Below are 23,192 nucleotides of genomic sequence, written 5' to 3'. Positions count from 1 at the left end.
TGCTTTTAATAGAAAAGTGGATAAATTCAAGCTGAAATGTTCAATTAAAAATGTTATCACACCCGTGAATTAGTGTATGTTGTGGCTTTTAAGTTTTAAATAACCATGTTTAGTGGGATTAACGCTATTTGCTATATAGCATGTGTTAGTTTGTTATTAAATTGCATGAGAACAGTGCTTGGTCAAGAATCCCATGGGCATGGAGGTTCCACGAAATGCTATGATAACTTCAACAGACCTCAGGTACATTTTATCTTTCTTACACACTTATGGAAAGTTGAACAACTTGCATACTTTATTAGTAAAAATGCTAATTTTAGGCAATTTTACTATTAAATGATATTTTTTGCTTATTATTGCTGTATACTATTTATTTTCATGTTTATATCATTTATTCACTTTTAAAAAAAAATAATTATGAAATTATCATATCTAAATTATGAAATATCATTATCTAAATTATGAAAATATCATATATTAACAAAAATCATTTAATTCAGTACACACAGCTTCATCTAATGTTAATAGAACCAAGTCTTGGAAATATGCACTTTTCCAACTGTTGTACACTTTAAACAAATCAAAGCTTTGAAAATATTATTATAGTATTTTAAAATATATAATATCCAAAAATATCAAATTAAAGCTTTGAAAATATTATCATAATATTGTAAAATTTATATATCCAAAAATAACAAATTAGAGTTTTGAAAATATTATTATAATATTTTAAAGTATCTAATTGTGCAGAATATTATAATGTTACTTCACAAATTACTCGTATAATTAGTTGAATTGCAATCTACAAAGTTCAGAAAAGAGTTCGAGTTTTTGTATCAAATCAAAATCTTAGTTCACAAAATGTTCGTCTGATTGATTAATTTTTAATCCTCAAAGTTCAGAAATTCAAATTTTCTACAACTATCAAATTTTCTATTTGATAGTACAGAAATGAGTCTGGGTAAAAAAATAAAACAGTCACTATTAATTTGATTAAAAATTAATTAGTTTACAAAATTTTCATTTGATTCATTAATTTTCAACCCTCAATGGAAGTTCAGAAAAAAGTAGAATATCACGTTTTGTGCTTTTAAAAGCTCAAATTTGTCTTTGCATTGGATCTAAAACTATTTGCTAGCACAGAACTTAATTTGGATAATAAAATAATACAGTTACTGTAAATTTTATTAAAAACTTATTAGCAAATCACAAAATGTTTACAACATGCTTAACTAATTTTTAATAATTTAATAATTTAAAAGCCAAATTTATTTTTGCGTGGAATTAAAAGCTCTTTGATGGTAATAGCGTTACTATCAATTTCATTAAAATATAATTAGCTTAACAAAATACTCTACTGATTTTGGAACTAAATCAAATAAATTTTTAATTTAATTGTATTGCAATTTAATCACATAGATTAGGAAGTAAACCTAACTGTTAATTATTGTTATACTTATTATATAGCAAACAATTGCTTTTAATTATCCTTAGTCATTTAGTCAATTTAGTCAATTTTATTGCTTTATAGTTCAGTAAAATATGTTGCATTTTTTATTTGATGTACTGATAATATAAGGCTTTTGCATAGTATAAATACTCATTCAATATTAAATTCTTCAGTACTCATATTGCTACAAACTGATGTTTTGTTATGGTTATATCAAATTAAAACTTTTAAGGTAGAAAAAGATAAAGCATATACAAAAAATACATCCTGCAGCTAATTTTTTTAAGCAAAATAATTTCTTTATTACTATATTTGTTCTTATCAAATTTAAGAATTTGATGGCCTTTGGCATCATCTTCCTTTCCTTCCGTTTATTATCAGCATTTATACATTTTTTTTAAAGCCGTGCAGTATTTTTAGTACATAAAATTACTTAAATTGAATTCATGCAGCAGTTTCTGAATTTATAATGTCACATTTAAATGAATATTTGAGAATATAATGAGATCATGTGTTTCGTTTGAAAGACCTGCTACAGATAAGAACAGGATGTGTGTTGATACAGTAAATATTTCCGATTAAATACAGTTGGCACACTGTTTTAAAACGACAGATTTTGTATTGCATATAAACATATCTTTGTAACAATTAAATTTATTGTGTTAAACTATATATTATATATTACACGAAAACCTTTATATGAATGAAATCCTGGAAACATCTTTATTTTCCCAGCAGTTTCAGCTTACTTTTCATCAGTGGATATAAATAATTTCGAAAACAGGAATAATTTACATTAATAATAAAAAAATGCAAATAACATCTTTAGCAAGCTTTTTGCTCGTATTCTAAATTATTTATATCCATTGATGATGGCAAAGTTGTAGGTTAAAGCTCATGGGAACTTTGATGTTTTAAAACCTTTCCCATTTTTACTTGATTTTTTATTTTCAAAAAAATCAAAAAGATTTTTTTTATATATCTTTACGTTTCAAAGCTCTCTAATCATTTTGGCATAACTCAAAAAAAATTGATATAGAAGCTTTTTTAAAAATTTAAATTTTTGGTACGGAAAGTTTCTGCAATTTGCCTTAAGGCACGATTCTATATGTTTGTAAAATTTTGCGAATTACACGAATTCTATTCATAAGTAGCTATTTCACCACATTTTACTTACACTTTCCAATAGTAGTTATCTATTCAGTTTTATATAGAGACTACTCTACATAATTCAAAACTTGATTAACTTATCCACAAGTTAAATTTAGACTATCATTCTAATATATTCTATGTATGTATTGCGAACTATATGTGACAGATTATTTTATTATTTAATTCAACGTCTTATAAATGTATTATAAAGTAGTAGGTACCATTTTTGAGAAGAAGACAACTGATTACACAAAATCATATCTTTAACCTTTCACACTGTCCAGCAGGGTCATTATCCGATAATAACATATATTTGAGTTTTTGAGCATTGTATGAATTTTATAATGTATATTTAATTCATATATATATATATATATATATATATATATATATATTCAATTTAATTATTTTCAATATTAATTATACTGAATGATAGTTCTACAATTTATACTTAATCACACAAGCATGATTTTCTTCTTTCCTAATTATGCTTGATATTAATTAGAGTTTTTATTGTGATAATCATGGTAAATAATTATGTACTGAATAAATATAATTGTAACGCCCTTGCAAATTATAAGCTCGTATGTATTTTATCTAAATTAATTAATAATTAATTTTACATATATGTTCTGTATTAAATATAACCACGTCTATTATTTTACAAATTAGCTGAGATTTATTAAACAAGATTACAATTTAACCACCACAAAATATAATTTCTCTAGAAATTTTCAAATATCTAGAGAGTATTCGGCTCAATAATGCTTTTTTCCTAAAAGATTTCAAACTGTTTATTTTATTTAAAACCAAATTCAACAGGAGCTTTTTTAGGGAGGCATTTCTTTGCTAGGTCACATGGTTCAAAAGCTTTAGAGAAGCAGTAATTATATCAAAATATATAATTACAATATATTATTGATTTTTCGAAACTTTTTTATATAATTTTTATCTTTTATAATTAGTTCTCAATCCTTTATTATCCCAGAGATGTATACCAGAATTCGAAAATGCCGCCTATGGAGTGCTGATGGAGGCGACTGAAACTTGTGGTGACGATGGCACCATTGAGTTTTGTGTGCAGACGGGAAGTTCAGCTAAGAAATCATGCGATGTGTGCAGGGCAGGTGACCACGGTCCCAGGTACTTAACGGATCTGCACGACCAGGACAACCAGACGTGGTGGCAATCTCCAACCATGTATGAGGGAATACAGTATCCTAGCCAAGTGAATTTGACGCTCAACTTAAGTAAGAATATGCAGGACTATGCTTAAATATTTAATTGTAATAATTAGAAGTTTAAAATATTGCATCCTGGATAATATTTTTATTTACATCATAAAAATTGCTTTTCATAGTAGCTCTCTGTTTATATTGTAGGAAAGGCTTTCGATATCACATACGTTCGTTTATGGTTCTACTCACCTCGGCCTGAAAGTTTTGCAATTTACAAGAGAACAAAAGCCAATGGACCTTGGGAACCATATCAATTTTACAGGTAAACATTGTAGAAAATAATTAACTTATAATTGGAAAAATATTCATTAAAACGACAATATTAATTTAATCATATACTTATCTGTAAGGCAATTAATATCAAGCTTGCATGCTTTTAATTTACTATAATTCTTTACTTATAATTATTTTATTTTAGTGCCACTTGTCGAGATATGTACGGCTTACCAGACAATAACCATGCTAGTCGAGGAGAAGCTGAAACCAGGGCACTTTGTACAAGTGAATACAGTGATATTTCACCATTACGAGGCGGAAATGTAGCTTTTTCAACCCTTGAAGGACGTCCTAGTGCCTATCAATTCGATTCTAGCGCAGATTTGCAGGTAAAATAATAAATAGCCCTAGTAATTTTTTAATATTACAAAAAAATCGTTTGTTTTTATCAATATTAGGAATGGGTGACAGCTACCGAACTTAGAATAACATTGGATCGTCTTAACAGTTTTGGTGATGAAGTTTTTGGAGATGCCCAGGTATTGCGTTCTTATTTCTATGCAATTGCCGATGTTGCTGTTGGTGCTCGTTGCAAATGTAATGGCCACGCTTCGGAATGTGTCAGTTCTTCAGGTAATAGTCAGAATAAAATTATTAATACCACCTATTTTTATAAGTATTGTTCGACCAGTATATTTACCTATGCAATTATCACATTGAAATGATTTGCTTTTATTTGATCAGGTCCGGACGGTACTCGCAGAAGAGTATGTCGTTGCGAACACAATACTGCAGGTCCAGATTGTGGTGAATGTCTGCCGTTTTATAATGATGCTCCTTGGGGTAGAGCCTCTTCTACAAATGTACATGAATGCAAAGGTATTTGAAAAGAAATAGAATTTATATTGTTAATTATTTTGAATTAAGATAACTATTTTATTGCTTATAGCTTGTAATTGTAACGGTTTTTCCGATCGCTGCGTGTTTGACAGGGCTCTATATGAACAAACTGGCCATGGCGGTCATTGTTTAGATTGTAGAGCCAATCGCGATGGACCAAACTGCGAAAGATGCAGAGAAAATTACCATCAGTTCGAAGATAGTTATTGTGTTCCTTGTAATTGCGATCCTACAGGTAAAGCACTCACATCATACTAACATTTTAAGTTTTATTATTATTTTATACAAAATTAGTCAATTTTTTCTTAAAGGTTCCAGATCGCTCCAATGTGATGCCAGCGGTAGATGTCAATGTAAACCTGGTGTAGCAGGCGATAAATGTGATCGTTGCGATGTTGACCATTACGATTTTGGTCCACGTGGCTGTCGTCCTTGCGAATGTAGTGTTGCAGGATCTTTGAACAATCAGCCTTCATGTGATCCTCACACTGGTGTTTGCGCTTGTAAAGAGCATGTTGAAGGACAGAAATGTCGAGAGTAAGATTGTTTTCACAATGTATTATACATGTTATATTCGACTAACTACAGTAATTTTTTACTAATTAATAATTAGGTGTAAGCCAGGATATTTCAGTCTTGATGTCGACAATAAGTTCGGATGTACCCCTGTTTCTGTTACTATCATTCTTCAGAGTGTACATCGGCTATGGGTTATTCAAAAGTAATAAAAATATTTAGTTGATATTTTAAATGCTATATTTTAAATTAAATAATATTATGTAATATTGTTTTTGTATTACAGGTAACTACTGAGTCTATGTTCGCTAGAGGTAGCGAAAGATGGACAGCTCGAGATGACAGAAATGCTGTCGTTCCGGTGCAGTACAAGGCTTTGGAACAAAATATTGGTATATAATTTTTTTTCTTTTTTTAAATATAAAATTTTGAAGAGTATGAGATATAAAAATGTCTTATCTTTAAGGGGTATCATCAATCGGAGGCGAAACTTTATTCTTCACCGCACCAGATCGTTTCTTAGGAGATCAGCGCGCTTCGTACAATCATTATTTAAGCTTTACACTTCGAATTGGGGAATCAGGTCCAGCTCCATCAGCGACTGATGTAATTTTAGAAGGATCAGGTGGACACGTGTCCCTTCCGATCTTTGCACAAGGACACCAGGTTCCTTCGATCAGGCCTCAGAGATACTCATTTTTATTACATGAACACCCAGATTATGGCTGGCAACCGCGGTTAGGCCAGAGAAATTTTTTGGCACTTTTGAGTAATTTGACCGCGATTAAAGTTAGAGGAACATATAGTGGTAGAGCTGTCGGTTTTCTGGATGATGTAAAATTGGAAACCGCTCATCGTGGTTCTGCGGGTAACTGAAATATAACTTACTATTAAATAATCTATCATTTTCGATTATTTTCGATTATTTAATAATTGCTTATATAAATTTTAAGGTCAACAAGCTACATGGATTGAGACATGTACATGTCCTTCTGGTTATATTGGCCAGTATTGTGAATCCTGTGCACCAGGTTTTAGACACACACCTGCAAACGGAGGACCATTTGCTTCTTGCGTTCCTTGCGAGTGTAATGGTCATACGGATATATGCGATTCTGACACAGGTTGATAATTTGAAATAAAAATATCTTATATTTATTTAAAATCATTATGTAATATTAAATGGATAATTTTCAGGTCGGTGTATTTGTGATCATAACACTGCCGGTGACAATTGTGAACTTTGCGCAAGAGGCTATTATGGAAGTGCCCTTGGCGGTACACCTTACGATTGCAAAGTGTGCCCTTGTCCAGAAAGAGGTGCTTGTTTACAGCTTCCTGATGAGACTGTGGTTTGTCTAGAATGTCCTGCTGGATATGCAGGTCCTCGTTGTGATCTTTGCTCAGATGGATTTTATGGAGACCCTACGGGAAGACAGACAGGCTATGCTGAACCTTGCAGACCTTGCGATTGTAATAACAATGTTGATGTTAATGCCGTAGGAAATTGTAACAGAACCACAGGTACCCCATTTTAATTTTGAATAAAAAAATAATTTACAAAGTTTTGTTTATTGTATTGACAAATTTATGTATAAATCTGAAAATTAATTTATCAAGGTGCATGTTTGAAATGTATTCATCACACGGCCGGAGAACGTTGTGACCATTGTTTGCCTGGATACTACGGTGATGCCCTTGCTCTTCCCCAAGGCGATTGTAGACGTTGTGCTTGCAATCCATACGGAACTGAATATACCAAAGAGGGCGGACCACCAAAATGTGATCAAATTTCTGGTCATTGCATGTGCAAACCACATGTCACAGGAAAGAACTGCGATATTTGCGAGGTAAATATAATATTAAAAATTTATTGGCTTATTGATTCTGTGGACTTTCAAATAACTTCGAATTATTTACAGGTCGGTTATTATGATTTGACAAGTGGAAATGGTTGCAAAGATTGCAATTGCAATCCGATAGGATCTGTAGGCCCAGCTTGTGATGCTGATACTGGACAGTGTCAATGCAGGCCAGGTGTAACTGGAAAACTTTGTGACTCTTGCGCACCTTTACAATATGGTTTCTCTTCAACCGGGTGTTCGCCTTGTGATTGCGATGAAACAGGATCTCAGTGAGTAATATTTATATATTCTAGTTGTACATTCCTTTCTTAAATAAAATGAAATTCTAATATTTTTTTTTCCGATTTTAGGAGCTTGCAGTGCGATGTAAATGGACAATGTCCTTGTAACGATAATGTAGAAGGTAGACGTTGTGATCGATGCAAAGAAAATACCTACGACAGAAAACGAGGATGTATTGATTGTCCGCACTGTTACAACCTGGTGAGAGACGCTGTTCATAGACATCGTGATAGACTTCATGAAATGCAAAAGGTATAATATTTAATAATTAATAATTAATCTAAACATAAATGATTTTTTATTATTCCAACGTAATAACATTTTATTATTTTTTATTCAGGTACTGGCCGACATTAAGAGCAATCCCACAGTTGTTGATAATACTGAATTTGACGAAAAACTTAATCAAATTCAAAAACAAGTCGATAAGCTCTCGGCAGACGCTAAATTAGCAACAGGAGGTGGAGATAAGAGTTTGTTCGATCATGTTTCAGAACTTCAGGATAGGTAAGATTTTAATTTTTTTTTAAATATATTTTTTTGCGAATGGTATAGAGTTATTATTCCCACAATTATAGATTATCAAAATGTGAGGCACTAGTCGATCAAGTGAATCTATTGGCGGACGAAGGTCGAAAAACAGCAGCTATGGGAAAACAAGATCTAGAAGCCGCTCAAGCTATAATTGAAGCTGCCACAAAGGAATTGAATGTGAGTAAAAATGGAATTATATAAATAAATACAAATAACCAAAATTATTTATTACTTTCAGGATGCGTTGGACTTTTTGGCCGACGAGGGTGTTAAGGCTTTAGATCGCGCAACAAATAGAAGTCAGCAACTCGGTCATCAATCTGAAGCAATGTCGAATATTGTAAAAGAAGCTCAACAACTTGCACATGATTTAGAAGAAGAAGATAAGACTATTAGAGAAACTGCTCAACGAGCTCTAAACGTTTCTACAGAGGCTTACGATGTTGCTAAAGGGGCCTTGGACTTGCAAGACAATGTGACGTAAGAAAGATGTTTTATGAAAATAATATTTTTAAAATTTAAAATCAATTTTTATATGTATTTCTAACATTTATATTTAGAGATTCGATTAGAGGACTGACCGCAGCTGTCGCCCATGCAAGAGTACGTTTGGAAACAACACTCGATCATTCAAGAGAAACTCTTGAACTCGCTGATAAGGTAAATGACAATATTTTGATTTTTATAAATGGTTTGATCTAATTAAATTATTCCCCGTTTATGTGTTTTGTTTTTGAATAATATTTTTTTACCAGGCTCAAAAAGATGCTCTAGCCATTTACACCGAAGTCGACAATGCCGCTTTGCCCGAGATAGATATTGCAAAGCTTCGCGAAGATGCAAAATATATAATGGATGAAGCTGAAGAAATAAAATTAGCTGCTGAAGATTTGTTTGTAGGTCCTCGTGGAGATAAAATGGCAGAAATTGAAGATCAAATTGATTACGCGCGAGATTTAGTCAATCGTGTCGTTAATCAGCAAAATGATATTGATGCCCTATTAGCAGAAGCTGATTCTTCGAATCAACTTGCAAAAGAAGCAGTGGAGTTGGGAGATAAAACGTTGGCCGAAGCACAAAAAACTCTACAGACATTATTAGGTAAAAATTATTTATTATTATTGAAGATTAATGTTAACTAATACATCGTCACTACAATCTTTTTCTTAGGGTTCCATGAGGAAGTTGAGTCTTCACGTAACGCGGCCCAAGAAGCACTTACCAAAGATAAAGTACAAATCGAGAATGATATTAGAGAAGCTACAGACCAAATTATTACTGCTGAAATTGCCCTTTCTGGCGTTGTAAGTAATGCCGAAAATGCAAAAGCTACTGCTTTGGAGGCTCAAACTCAGGCACAAAATGCTAATAAGGTAAATATATGAAAAAATGTCTATTTTTTCATCGTTTTTTGCCAATTGTTACCTAATATTTCCTTTACCAATTACAGCTGGCCAACGAAATTCTGAAACAAGCAAATAGCACTAAAGCAGAGGTTTATCGATATGATGCCGAATCAAAAGATTTAGATAGACGTGTCAACGAAACCGCTTTGCGTATAGAGTTACTCGAAGTCCAGGCCAAGGATGAAGAAGATCTTACCAGTTCCGCCAAAACATTGGTGGGCCAAGCTAAAAGCGACGCTGAAGAGGCTTCTAAGCAAGTTGAAAAGGCGCTTAGAGATGTCGAGGATATAAAGAAGGAGCTGGAAAAGTTACCAGACATCGATGAGTCAGATCTGGCAGAATTGGGTAAGTGAGATAAAAGATTTGGTTAAGAACCAAGTTTACTACTGTTTTGTTTATCTGTTAGTTGTTCTTTTCATTGGAAAAATGGGTAACGATATATGTTTTATATCCGATTTTATATTTTTTTTTGACGCTACAAGCCATTCTGAAGCTTTTGGAAATAAAATGGTTTGACTTTTTATCTACGTTTTCTCAAAACCAGCTGCAACGATTTCTAAATTTTAAAAACTATTACAGTTTACAAGTATGTAAGTACAACATTTTTTATTCGTGTTTTCGCTAAAAATGGGACGGATTTTGAAAATTCGAAAGCTATTCGAAACATATCAGTTGGAAATTGTGCTGATCAGTTTTTGGTCAAGATTGGTCGGGACGTTACTTCGTAATTTATTGTTAAAATAATTTTGTTTGAAGATTTAGTGGCTTAGTTATATAAAATATCATCAATATTTGGAATAATGGGTCGTGTTAAGATTTGAACGAACTTCTATCTTCACATATCGTGAGGTTATTGCAAGTTGCCTCAAGGCAAAAAGCCACTCACACCTAGTTAACCTTTATCTTCAGAGAGAAAACTTACCGATGCCGAAAACATTATCAAAGCAGCCAACTTGGATGTTAGGATCGAGCAATTACGAGCTACTCAGAAAAAGCAACAGGGTTGGATACGCGATCACAAAGACGAATTGGAAAGATTGCAGGCGGAAGTAGAAGCAGTTCAAGCAATTGCAGATGCACTACCAGCAGGCTGCTTCAAGAGAGCCCGCCTTGAACCATATTAATTAAAAGATCTTTAAAAAATGCAATAACAAAATGATCAATCTCGGGATTGATAGATACCACCGAATTATAAATTTAAATTATCGTGCATCAATATTCTATTATTGTTTTTATACTTTATTATTTTTTCGCCATAAATCTCTTAGAATCTCTTGCATATTATTTGTGCCATCTACGGAACTGATAGAATTAATTGATTCTCACCTACAGTCAACTTTTTACAGGTATTTCATTAGTTGTATGTCTTATATGTATATTTTAAATCTAAATTGTGCTTCTACGAGATATTTATAAGGACAAAGTGCATTTAAGAATTAATCGACTTGGTCAAAGATAGAGTTTTATATGATTAGATAAGAAATTTATAGTTAGATGTCGTATAATTTTATATTTCTAATAAAATATTGTTAGAATATTGTGGTTTTAATGGGATAGATGCAAATTAACAACCTTGTTAAATCATCCTTTTTTAACAAAGTACTTAAAAAAATTATAATAAGGTTAATAAATAATAAGCTTCAAATAACTTAATCTGCGACATGTATATTCTGGAATATAATAATATTTATTTTAATGAATAATACTTTATAATTATCTTTTATCTTATCTTTGCAAATCGGTTGGCTTATAACATGCCTCCGGCAGTGCTGCAGCAATGTATTTTACATTTTCTACTTCGTTTTCCAAAAGTTTTAATTCATCTTCTTTCATCGAAATTAAATAAGTTTGTTTTACTTGTATATTTTGGAGTTTTAATATCTGACCAGATATATCATCATCATTTAATTGTTTCTCTAGCAGCTTAATTCTTCTTTCTGAAGTATATGAACGTATATAACTATATATCATCTAAAGTTATATTATTTTATATTTACCTAATTTGTTGAGAGTTTGTTCATCAATTTCTATCGGGTTATTTAAATTTGTTCTTATATCTTCGAGTTCTAATAGTCTTTTATTTAAAGTTTCTGCGAATGACTCCATATCAGAATGCAATTTATTTTGGTTCTTACTAGATTCTTTTAGTAAAGCTTCATCTTTTTTATATACATCATTTTCTTTCACAAACCGGTCTTCAGTCAGTTTTAGATAATCATCTAAATTTTGAAGAGTATCTTCCGTAGAATTTAAATTTTCTTGGATATTTTCTACATCATCTTGTGTGGATTTAACTTGCTAAAACGTAATCATCTTTTTATATATATATAGTTTATTTTTTCGATCACTGTTATCTCTTTATTTAACCAAAGTACCTGCTTAGAATCCTGAATCTCTCCATTAATCACGGATATATTCAAGTATTCTATGTTGTTTTTTATTTCAGACACTCTTCCCCCAAAATTATTAATTTCAATTGATATTTCATTCATATCATTTTTTATTTGTTGTCTTTCATTAAGTGCATCTTTAGCGGCTTCTTTCACTTTTTTCAAGTTGTTGTTCTCTGCAAAGTAAAATTTAGAATTGAATAGGAAACTTCATTTACATTCCCCATAGATATTGAAATCCATGTAAATTTTCGATAGTTCTGCTTTCAACAATATTTTAGTTGGTTTATAAAATAAAGTTCATTGCTTTAGTGACCATAGAGTAAATTAAAGGACGAAAAAATGAAGTAATTGTTATGTGCTGAAGTGCTAATTGATGGTGAGACTCATATATATTTTTTGTTCGAAATTATCAAAAATGGGAATATCTCCAACAAGAAGCAGGCTACATTACGTTAATAGACAGTTTAGACAGAGTGGTAAATGATGGTGATGGTGAAGCAAATGATCCGTTATTGGCTAATCGTGATTTCCAACGGCATTTTTTGATGGTATCTACTACAAAAGAGAGTTGGGCCATCAGTACATTAAAACTTCGGATTGCATGGATTGGATTGGTACTACAACATATGAAACTGGTAAGTGTTTTCGTGAATTTAATTTCCTATATTATTCCTATATATTTGAAACTATATTTTATTATGTTCATCTCATATCCAGTTGTCTTGATATTTGGAATCCAAAGCTTTTATGTGCTTGGCATAGGTCTACAATCGTTCGATACAGATTGGGATATTAAAATTATAATAGTTTCTCTTTAATCATTTTTGGTATAAAGTGTTTCTTACCCGATACTTCTTCCAGTGTTTTCTTAGCATTTTCTAACACATCATTTGCCATCTTTATCGCTTCCTTTGCCATATTGTTATAATTATTAACGCTCTCCAACATTGCATTCCATTCTTTCACCAATTCACTCCAAGATTCCATAACATTAGAATTTGTTTCTAATTCTTTTTTAATTTTTTGATATAAATGTGGTCCATTTAAAAAATCATCTGCTTCTCTTATGATCCGATTAGACACTCTATTCATAGCTTCTATGCGGTTACCAAATTCGGGAATATTAATTTCAGGAACAGTTGCATTATTTATATCCTGTATTATTTCGATATAATCATTTTTGGTCTGGAATATATGATTTTAATGATGGTTATTAATTTTAAAAATATTGTATACTACAAATTGGAAAATACAAACATCCAATAAAAGTTGCTTCGTATCATCAACAAGTTCGAGTAACTCTTGCATGTCATTTTTTGACGATTCGGTTCTATTCTGCAAGTACTCTAGCCAGGAGCTGTTTTGAATTAATACATTTATTAGAAAAAAATAAAATAAAAACATTAAGTTACTTACTCAGTTTCATTAGGGAATAATTCATTTAATTCAGGCTCTTTGGATAAAAGTTGATCGGAAATATTTTTAACTTGTGTTGCTAAATCTGTAATTGTGTTAACATTGTTTTCTAGCTCAGTTGCTAGATCTTTGGCTTCTTTTGCTATATTTTCCAGATCCTTAGATGAATTAACTGTTTCAGAAAACTTTTCTGCATCTTCCAGTGCTTTTTTACCTTCAGTTTTTATATAGGTCAAAGCGGCCTAAAATTGTAACAATCATTCAGATTTTGAATGCATTTTTCATCTATATTGTTAACTTAATAATTATTGTTTAAATTTTTTAAAAATTAAAATTATTCATCTTACTTAGAATTACCTCAAATGTAAAACCTTGAGCAAATACAGGAAGGCGAGTTATTTAGAATTATGTGCATAAATTTTATTAAATGAAACAAAAGAACATTTAATTGTTCAATGAAGAACATTTTTTAGGAGACCAGATGCATTAATAAAATGTTTTAAGAGAGATTGCATTTTTATGTTTATTGAATAACTAATATCTTATTTTTTGTCTATTTATTCTTGTTACCTCGACTTCAGGTTCAGCTTGTGAAATGCTATCTTTTGCTCTGAGCAACTCGTTTTCGAGCATATTAATAAGGTCCTGCGAGTCTCGAGCTATGTCATTTAGGTCATCAATATATTTTGGCAAAGAATCTAAAAATCTGTGAATTACATTTAAAATTATATTGGTCCAAGTAATAAATTATTTCAATATTATGTTATAATATATACTGTGTTTGTATGGAGGCTGCTAGTTCAGTAAGATTCGTATTTTTGTCGTTGATATCGCTTATTGAACTAATAGTATCTTGTTTAAGATCATCAACGATTTGTTTTAAATCTCCGAACTCATTGTCGAAATCAGTATCGGTACTGTTATCCGCAGATATATCATTCAGATCCTTTAAGTAAAATCTTTCTTGTTTATATTGTATTTAAGATTTTAAGAGATTGAAATTGTACCTGTTTTTTCTGATCGATCAATTGCTTGTAGTCTGTAAAATCTGCTTCCACATAGTCATAACACCGTGGGCAGTCGAAACAGCCTTTGCGAATTCCTAGTTTTTTGCCAATACATTTATCACAAGTTTTTCCTTCAACCTGGTCATGGCAAGGACAGCGTCCATATTCATCACACTGCGTACTCCTGAAAAGATAAAAATATAAAATTATAGTAAATCAAATTCTTAAAAAATAAAATAATTTCAGATATAATTTCTTTTACAAAAATTAAGATGTTTATTTCGGGTCGTGAATTCAATGAATATATCCAAAATTAGAATCCAGAATGATTTTGATTTTAGAGATGTATTTCTATTTATTTATGGGAATTTTTTACTTGGATCCATATTTATGGCAATTGCATTCAGTACAGCCAGTAGATGAAAATCCATAGTGTAAAGGAGCACAAACATCGCATTTTTGGCCCAAAACTCCTGGTCTGCATTTGCATTGCCCAGTTTCAGCAGAGCAATTTTCACCTATACTTCCAATTGGATCACAATCACATTTTTTGCACCCATTGTCGCCTTGAAAATAGTAGCCTTCCTATAAAAAGTTTTTAATTTTGTTTGAGTTGTTATGATGACAGTTTTGGATAAAAAATCTACGTGGCTTCCATCATCTATATTCGATTGATTTTTATTTTAAGACCTTCTCTAATAGTGATGAGGAAGGACTATTTTTACTTAGGAACATTTGAAATCTTTTAAGTGAACGCTGATATCACTACTGCTTGATATCGGTATGACGTGGGCAAAGAGCTCAAAGTTTAATGAATCAAATAATATTAAATTTTCTCTGAATAAATATTTTTTTGTTTACCTCGCATTCATCGCAAAGTTTACCCTTGGCATGGGGTACGCATAAACAATCACCAGTGTCTCTATCGCATTGTATTGGACTAGTTAATTTTGGTGGTTTCAGACTGCCCCATAAATTACAAGAGCAAGGTTTACAATCTCTTTGTAGAGCATTTCCATAAAATCCAGGCGCACAACTCTCGCAATGGTCACCTGTAGTGTTGTTTAGACATTTATAGCAGACACCTGAGAATAAAAAATTAATGCTGAATTTGATATCTATATGAGCAACCTAGCTTATTGGATTATTATTTTCTATATTTCACTTATTTTTACCTGTTTGCCTATCACAACTTCCAGCATCACTAATGTCCGCATTACCATTGCAATTGCAAGGTACGCAATTGACATTAAATTCAGACAATTCTAGAGCAGAATTATCAAAATAACCAGAATCGCATTTGTCGCATAGTTGACCTGCATACCCTTTTGGGCAATTTAGACATGTCATTGTCTCATCTGGTAGTTGCAAGCAATTAGAACTATTTGGACATGGACAAGGGACACAAATGGCATGCAGATTCTCTCCGGTAGACATACTGTATTGTCCGTTTGGACATAGTTGAAAATCCAGTTCTTCGCTGTTTTGACATGATATTTGACCTGGGAAAAAATTAGATGAACTTAATAATTAACAGCAGTAAGAAGTCAATAGTCGTAGGAGCTTGTGGTGATGACTTCTTAATGACGTGGGCTTATAAATGGCAACCCAACCCCATTGATGACTTTTTTTTTGTATGCAGCAAAAATTTATATCAAAAATGATATTAGGATTGATATTTTCTCAAACTGATTTTCTGATTCGAAATGCGGTGTAATAAATACAATGCATCTGTTACTTCTTTAAAATATATTTTTTAATTATATTAATGTGGATAGAGCATTAACCTCATTTCTATAAGAAATGTAATATATATATGCCTTTAAATTTCCAACAGAACATTAAAACTGTAATTTATATACATATCTCAATATTTTTTTGTTTACATTTTTGTCAATGTAAATAAAATTATCAAAATTCCAACTAATATATCTTTCGTATTTGCTTAAAGCTTCTTACCAAATTCAAGAGTAATCCCTATAGATAAGAACAATATTAATCGTATCATATTCACACATTCACTTCTTCACTTATAAAGATTTCGACTTATAATAATAACAATAAATAAATTCACTTATAGTATTAATTTATAGAAAAATCTCTTTTAAAACATGTTTATGATCTGGCATACCTGGCGTTACTATTCCGCAATGAGTTTATCTATGTTTCGTACATATCACTTACAAGATAACAAAGATAATAAAAATGACCTCGGAAGTATCGTAGATTTAGTTTATAAATCGTTTTTATGAGTTTTTTCCAAAGTTTATTAACAACTTGATCAATATAGAATTGATAAGGCAAGCCTGATATCAAGCAGTAGTGATATCTGTTTTATTTGAAAATGTTTACAAGTAAAAATAGCCATTCCCTGGAGTAGCTGAATCAATTAGCAAATATACTATTAGTATTAGTGAAATTATTGAAATGATGATCATCTTCTTCAAAAAACATAAAAATGTGTTTGATCTCATATACATTGCAATATTTCTTTATGGTGCATCATAAATAGTTTTTAACAATTATACGAAATTTATATATTTAGATAAAAAACAAAAATTTTCAAATTACTTATATTGTTTATTATAAATAACAAAGCCGGCTTTTGTTACTCAAAAATATATGCCTATTTTAAATTTGACGTTAGAGTATTCTCTCGATAAATGAGTAGTATCAAAATTAATTTGACCGATGAAATCGGATGCAGAGAATAATAAATAGATCCACAATATTCAGCTAACAAGCAAAGGTATTACATCAATATTTATGAATTCTACATGAGCAAAAAACAAATTTACATTTTCTTTAGTCCCAAAATGTATGGATGTGGCAAACAAGATACATCTCGTCCAGGAACTCCATCTCGTGCTGCCAGAACTGTTCCTGATGATCTGCGAGAAGTTCTGATGGAATTCACGATGAGCTATCTTCTTGAGCAGCCAGCTGATGTAGTAGATTATGCCATAGATTATTTTACAAAAATAAAGGAAAACAGAGTGACTATAACTATGGAACCATCATCTGTAGTAAATATGAGAGACTGATCTTAACACGAGTCTTTTGATGATATTTTTAAAGTTGGATGTTTTTCTGAATATAGAGTGAATTAGAAGAACCAGAACTAGCAGAACCTTTATCTAATATGACTTTCAACGTACGTAGGCGTTCTGTTTTTGCCGAAACTTACGATCCCGCAATGGACAGTGATGAAGTGGCAATCTACCCAAAATCTGAAGACCAACGAAAACGATTGGAACAGGTAGAAATTGATTTTTTTATTTTTAAGTTTTTCAATGAGTAGCTTAAGTTTTCACCAGAAAATCCGACTTGCTAGTCATTCCTGGGTGCGCCATCAATATGTCAATGGAAACATTGAATCTATCAATAGGTCAATAGAAACATTGAAGTTTTGTTTGCGCAATGAAGGGGGTCATTTGATCGATGTTGTTTTTCAAACCTAGCTGGAAAAAATTGTAAAGCATTAAATTTGGAAATAAAAATAAGTTTATCAAAATTCATTAGAAATTATTCAAGTTATTCAACATTTCCATTGACCACATATAAATGGCGCACCCTGTACGCATGTGGTACGTGAACCAAAATTTGATCTTTCTTCTATATAAAACCAATTTCCAAATTTTAAAAACCATCCGATTGCGTTGACTAGTTTATAAAGACAAAGACTCATTTAAAATATTAAATTATATTGTTTCTATTTATTAATTATTAACCATTCAACAAATCTACTATATAACTCTCAACACTTGTCACTAAGCCATAACCACATAACGTCCCCATAAACTGTATTTTGCATATCAACTTTTAATATTGTTCATTTATAAATATAATAAATTAAATTAATGATCAATAAATATGCAGTCTGTGAAAGGAATAATACTGTTTCGATCTCTGGACGGAGAGCAGATGAATATCGTGCTGGACGCAATGTTTGAGAAGAGGGTGCATTCTGGAGATTACATAATTAAACAAGTAAAATTTATTTGGATTTAGTAATTTACTTATTAAATAATTTGTTTATTACCAATGGTAACAAATATACTTGTATCATTAGAATTTCTCCAATACTGATGATTTATAACTCGATGCAGCAATATGCTGGTAAAAGGCCATTTTTATATGGAAAATTATTGTCTATTTGCAGGGTGATGACGGAGACAATTTTTATGTTGTTGAAACCGGAACTTTTAAAGCATATGTAACCAACATTCCCGGAGAAGAGCCGAAATTAATTCATACATACGAAAACAGCGGTAGTTTTGGAGAATTGGCATTACTTTACAATATGCCTAGAGCAGCTACTATACAAGTAATAATTATGAATTAATAGAAAAAAAATAATATATTTTTTAACAATTTATATTTTTACTACAGGCAATAACTGATGGCTCTTTATGGGCTATGGACAGGTGTACGTTTAGGCGTATTCTTTTGAAAACCGCTTTCAAAAAACGCAAAATGTATGAAAATCTCATCAACAGTGTTCCTATGTTAAAATGTCTTCAGCCCTATGAACGAATGAATCTTGCTGATGCATTGGTATCAAAGGAATATAAACCAGAAGAGCAAATAATAAAGTATGTATAAATTAAAATACAAAAATTTTATAGTATTTAATTTCATGCTAAACTATCGTACCACTAAACTTGATCAATGTTGCCTAAATTAGTTTTCAAATGAAGTCCTTTTCAGGGGCTCTTATTTATGACAAAGTAATGACAGTTTATGGTTGAAATGTTGTTTCATTTATAATACGAAATCGACAACATTGAATTTATTCCGCTTGACATTTCACGATTTAAAATGTTCGAATTCACTTTTGCCATTTAATTAGCATTTTGCTAGTTTCAAGTTATATGCACGTTAGGAGTAGTGCAACTATGTATAAATAAATAAGAGGATTGAAGTAAAAAAATTTAATAATTAGTAGTAAGTTTTTCTCAAACCTTCAAAATATGCAAATTTTGCTAGCGATTGTTAAAAGAAAAATTAAAAATATAAAGATACCTTTTTTATTGCAACTTGTAAAAAAATCTTATGATGGTCACTTGTTATCTATAAATTAACACTTTTTAATTCGAATATTCGATCTACTTTTTTCATAAAAGTTGTACAACTTTTGATATAGCAGGTGGGTACCTGCCTAAAAATTAAAATGCTAGACAAAATAAATACCGTTATACTTTCATGGTTTTATCATTATTTATTGCAAACATTACCAAAGCAACGACATTGCATTATGTGCCACAAAAATAGACGAACTGTATATTTATTAAGTGCATTGAATTAAATTGAAATACCTTTTATCAGTAGATAATAGTATAGTGAATCAATTACACATTGATAAAATTAGGATAAATATGCAAAAATTAAATTTTACACAGTGAGTTTAATTATTTAAAATTATTTTTAACAATTTTTATAATTTTTTTAATTTCTGTCCTACAGACAAGGTGATTCTGCAGATGGAATGTATTTTGTGGAAGATGGAGTGGTTACCATAACAGTTCATGGAGATGATGGTCGTGAAATAGAAGTGAATAAAATTATAAAAGGCGGATATTTTGGTGAATTAGCTTTGGTGACGCACAGGTAAGTGAAAAATTATTTTTCTAACTAATTTATAGGGATTTAATCTAAGAAATCACAAAATTCGAACATATTTAACCATTGATTTGGTACATTGATTCTAATAATCGTCTATTTTTTAAAGTTAATATTCTTACAGTTGAAGTTAATATTATTATCAAATGCTAATTAGAAAATACTTAAAAATTTTAAATTTTACCGATATTTTAATAATTAAATATAAATAGTGTATCGAACCGACCGAACCGTTACTTTATCATTTCTTGAATGAATACTGGAATTCTGTACAAAGGCCTTGTAAGATTAATATTTCCTGATACTAAAGTTTTGCTTTAGATATGCTAAATCTAGCTAGATTTATCATGTTATATTATTTTGCTTAACATGCAAAATATTTAAAAATTTGAAAATTTATATAACACTTTCTAAATTTTTACTAATTATTGAAATTTCTTCACAAATTATTCAAACCTGATTTTATTTGTTTGTTGTCACCCCAAAATCTGTATTTTTTCTTATGACTTTGCACAAAGCGATTGCACATTTTTCAAAAGTCGTCCACAAACATCTGTCTATAAATCTGAACAATTTCTGAAATTTTAAATCCACTTAGAATTTTTTTTACCGCTATTCCATAATTTAATTTGCTATCTAGACCACGAGCAGCATCAGCCTATGCCCACAATAACGTTAAACTTGCATTTCTGGACGTCGATGCCTTTGAGCGATTGCTCGGACCTTGTATGGAATTAATGAAAAGAAATTTTGATGATTACGAAGAACAATTGTTGCGAATTTTTGGCTCAAAAACCAACATTAGTGATCTTCGTGGTGAATGAATGGATGAATGTCTTGCGAATGAAAAAAAATCGATGTTGTCTTGGCATGATTGATGTTGTTACTCACTCCTGATCCTTAATTTTTAATTTGTCAACTCAATATCTCCGTATAACGTAGTAATACTTTTTATTCAAATAAATCTATTTTATCATTTACGTTATGTTATCTTTGATCCATCTAATCTAATCTAATTATACACAACAACCGATTGCTGTATAAATTCTTGAATAATTTGATAATAAGATAATAAGTGATAATAACATCTCTAAAAGCATATACTGAATTATTGACCAATGATAAGTCATTATGTAATTCTACAATTTATTCAAAATCTACAGTATTATCTAATTCATCGCTTCAATATCAATAACCTTGTGTTTATACCGAAAGGGTTAAAATTATAATATCGCCTTTCAGAAACACTGGATTACAATCGCAAAATTATTATTAATGTTTAAAATTAATTAACTACCATTGGACTACTTTTTATACATAACAGTATTTATTTACTACCATTCATTCATCGAATTCAAATATGCTTTACATAAGTTTCTATGTCGAACAGTGAAATTTAAAAACTCGCACTTATATAATTAATGATATATTTATTATTTAAACTTAAATTTATTATTTAAACTGATTCGTTGGATTTTTAATGAAAATCTTACGATATGTGCTGAGCAATGTAGTAATGATTAATTTCAACGTCTATAGTTTGCAATATCTGGGTTACAATACATATAACAACATATTGAATGAACGCAATAATACGTCGGCGTTCCATTTGGCTTATTTATAATCGAATTAAATATTTATATTACCTGTAGAAAATAATGTAAACACAGGATAAATAATTTTAAATCATTTGTTCAACAGTATTCATACAAAATAGCGCGTTTTAGTTCGAAAAATAGTTAATTTAAAGGAAAGAAAATGATGACCTGTGTTTGCCAGGTTTAGGTTTCATCATAACCCTTTAGGTTTCATCATAACCTTGTATTTTTAATTTTCTGAAAATCTTTAAAATATTACTAAAAAATTTGTAAAAAAAGCTTTTTTACGTAAAGCTTAATTTTTATTTCATTGTTTTTTTATATAATAGAAACTTAAAATTGAAGTTAAACCCTTGGTCATTTGGAATCCGCAGGATAAAGATCATAATTTAATGGAGTTAAAAGATTTATGATACGTTATGGTCTAAATATCCAATATACATGATTATGTACTGCATATCTCAGTTTACATCAATAAAATTTTAATTAAACAACGCGATTTTCAAGGTTTGAATGCAAGAATGCCCATAGAAGCACCTCCAGCAATTTATTCTCATGATCTTGTAGGCGACTGATAATGCAGAATTGACAAATAATCGCAAATTGACTATCTGGTGCTGCTAAATAATTATTTCAAAGTTATTAAATATGATTAATGGATCTAAATCTATGTCGGAATTGAATGGCAGATTTGAACTTAAGGTGGATAGTGTTATTTGCAAGTTTATATCTCTGGTCTATGGTTATTTGTTATCTCTTGGACATGTTGCTAACCCTAAATTAAGTCATAAATAATGACTGATATGAACCAGAAATCAGTGGTTTGACACTGTTTTATTAGGATTTCACGTAACTTAAAAATTATTATGCCTGCATATAAGACGTATGTTGGTCCAAATTGCTTTCTCATGGCTCTCCAAGGCAGAAATCAAACCTGGTACAACTGTGAGGTCCTTCAAGCCTCGAAGAAGCTATTGAAAATAAATTTTGATCAATTTATTACCGATTGACTATTACTATTACTATTTGTGAATTGTTTCTCGTGTTCTGCAACAATAGGAAATCAGAAAGTATTTTGCGAGAAGGCGTGCAAATACAAATCAACGACATGTATTAACAATAAACATTATTCCATAATACTTAGTTGCGTCATTCTGATCTGAATTTAAGACAAGATCTAGATTTGTGACCCTGGTTTACTTTCAATTGATATGTGTACCACTGAGTGAGATGTGTACAGCTGTCTTGAGGGCAATCATGGATATATGACTTATGGAAAAGTTAATCAGCAGATTAATATTTTATGAAATTAAAAATACGAACTCATATTGATGGTGTTCATACATTCGTAATCGAAAAATATATTCAAAATCCTAACGCCATCTGAATAAAAAATATAGGTCGATGATCCAGCCAAGAATAGTTTCTTTATCACACAATATTTTTTATAACACTTTGAGAAGGATAACTGTAAAGTCTTTAAAAATACAAAATCTGCTGATCATTTACGGTGATTTTGAGATCTAGCCCTGGTTGTGTTCTGGTCGAATTCTCTGGCAAGTGAGCTTGGATGATCTTCGAGGCGACTTTTGTACTT

At 30.7% G+C, this 23,192-nt stretch overlaps 2 protein-coding genes and 1 pseudogene across 2 annotated transcripts; 2 read left to right on the top strand and 1 right to left on the bottom strand.

Annotated features, from left to right (window-relative positions):
• Window positions 1-105: 105 nt before the first annotated feature.
• On the top strand, window positions 106-10,683 carry LOC113383109 (annotated as a pseudogene).
• A 601-nt stretch (window positions 10,684-11,284) lies between these two features.
• Window positions 11,285-14,865, bottom strand: LOC113383107 (laminin subunit gamma-1-like). Its single transcript, XM_026621360.1, has 10 exons — window positions 14,786-14,865; window positions 14,376-14,559; window positions 14,145-14,314; window positions 13,939-14,074; window positions 13,369-13,610; window positions 13,210-13,309; window positions 12,798-13,137; window positions 11,935-12,125; window positions 11,557-11,857; window positions 11,285-11,496 (listed from the first exon to the last, which is right to left on the bottom strand). Exons 1-10 carry the CDS (start codon window positions 14,863-14,865, stop codon window positions 11,285-11,287), a joined length of 1,956 nt encoding a protein of 651 aa, XP_026477145.1.
• Window positions 14,866-17,191: 2,326 nt separating this feature from the next.
• On the top strand, window positions 17,192-20,821 carry LOC113383106 (cAMP-dependent protein kinase type II regulatory subunit-like). The gene is made up of 7 exons (XM_026621358.1): window positions 17,192-17,401; window positions 17,476-17,634; window positions 18,255-18,365; window positions 18,538-18,702; window positions 18,768-18,970; window positions 19,842-19,985; window positions 20,638-20,821. Exons 1-7 carry the CDS (start codon window positions 17,192-17,194, stop codon window positions 20,819-20,821), a joined length of 1,176 nt encoding a protein of 391 aa, XP_026477143.1.
• Window positions 20,822-23,192: the final 2,371 nt, after the last annotated feature.

The sequence above is a fragment of the Ctenocephalides felis genome, unplaced genomic scaffold (genome assembly GCF_003426905.1).
Source record: "Ctenocephalides felis isolate EL2017-DRISC unplaced genomic scaffold, ASM342690v1 CF-g0.4_SCAFFOLD_03570, whole genome shotgun sequence".
Classification (NCBI taxonomy): Eukaryota; Metazoa; Arthropoda; class Insecta; order Siphonaptera; family Pulicidae; genus Ctenocephalides; species Ctenocephalides felis.
This window is presented reverse-complemented; position numbering and strand designations above follow the sequence as displayed.

Coding starts and splice junctions, on each gene's coding strand:
- LOC113383106 (XM_026621358.1), top strand. CDS start 17,192: ATGTATGGATGTGGCAAACAAGATACATCTCGTCCAGGAACTCCATCT. Junction 18,971..19,841: donor CCAGAAGAGCAAATAATAAA/GTATGTATAAAT, acceptor TCTGTCCTACAG/ACAAGGTGATTCTGCAGATG. Junction 19,986..20,637: donor TTAGCTTTGGTGACGCACAG/GTAAGTGAAAAA, acceptor TTTGCTATCTAG/ACCACGAGCAGCATCAGCCT.
- LOC113383107 (XM_026621360.1), bottom strand. CDS start 14,865: ATGCAAATGCAGACCAGGAGTTTTGGGCCAAAAATGCGATGTTTGTGC. Junction 14,315..14,375: donor TGATCGATCAGAAAAAACAG/GTACAATTTCAA, acceptor TTTTACTTAAAG/GATCTGAATGATATATCTGC. Junction 11,497..11,556: donor ACAAACTCTCAACAAATTAG/GTAAATATAAAA, acceptor CATATACTTCAG/AAAGAAGAATTAAGCTGCTA.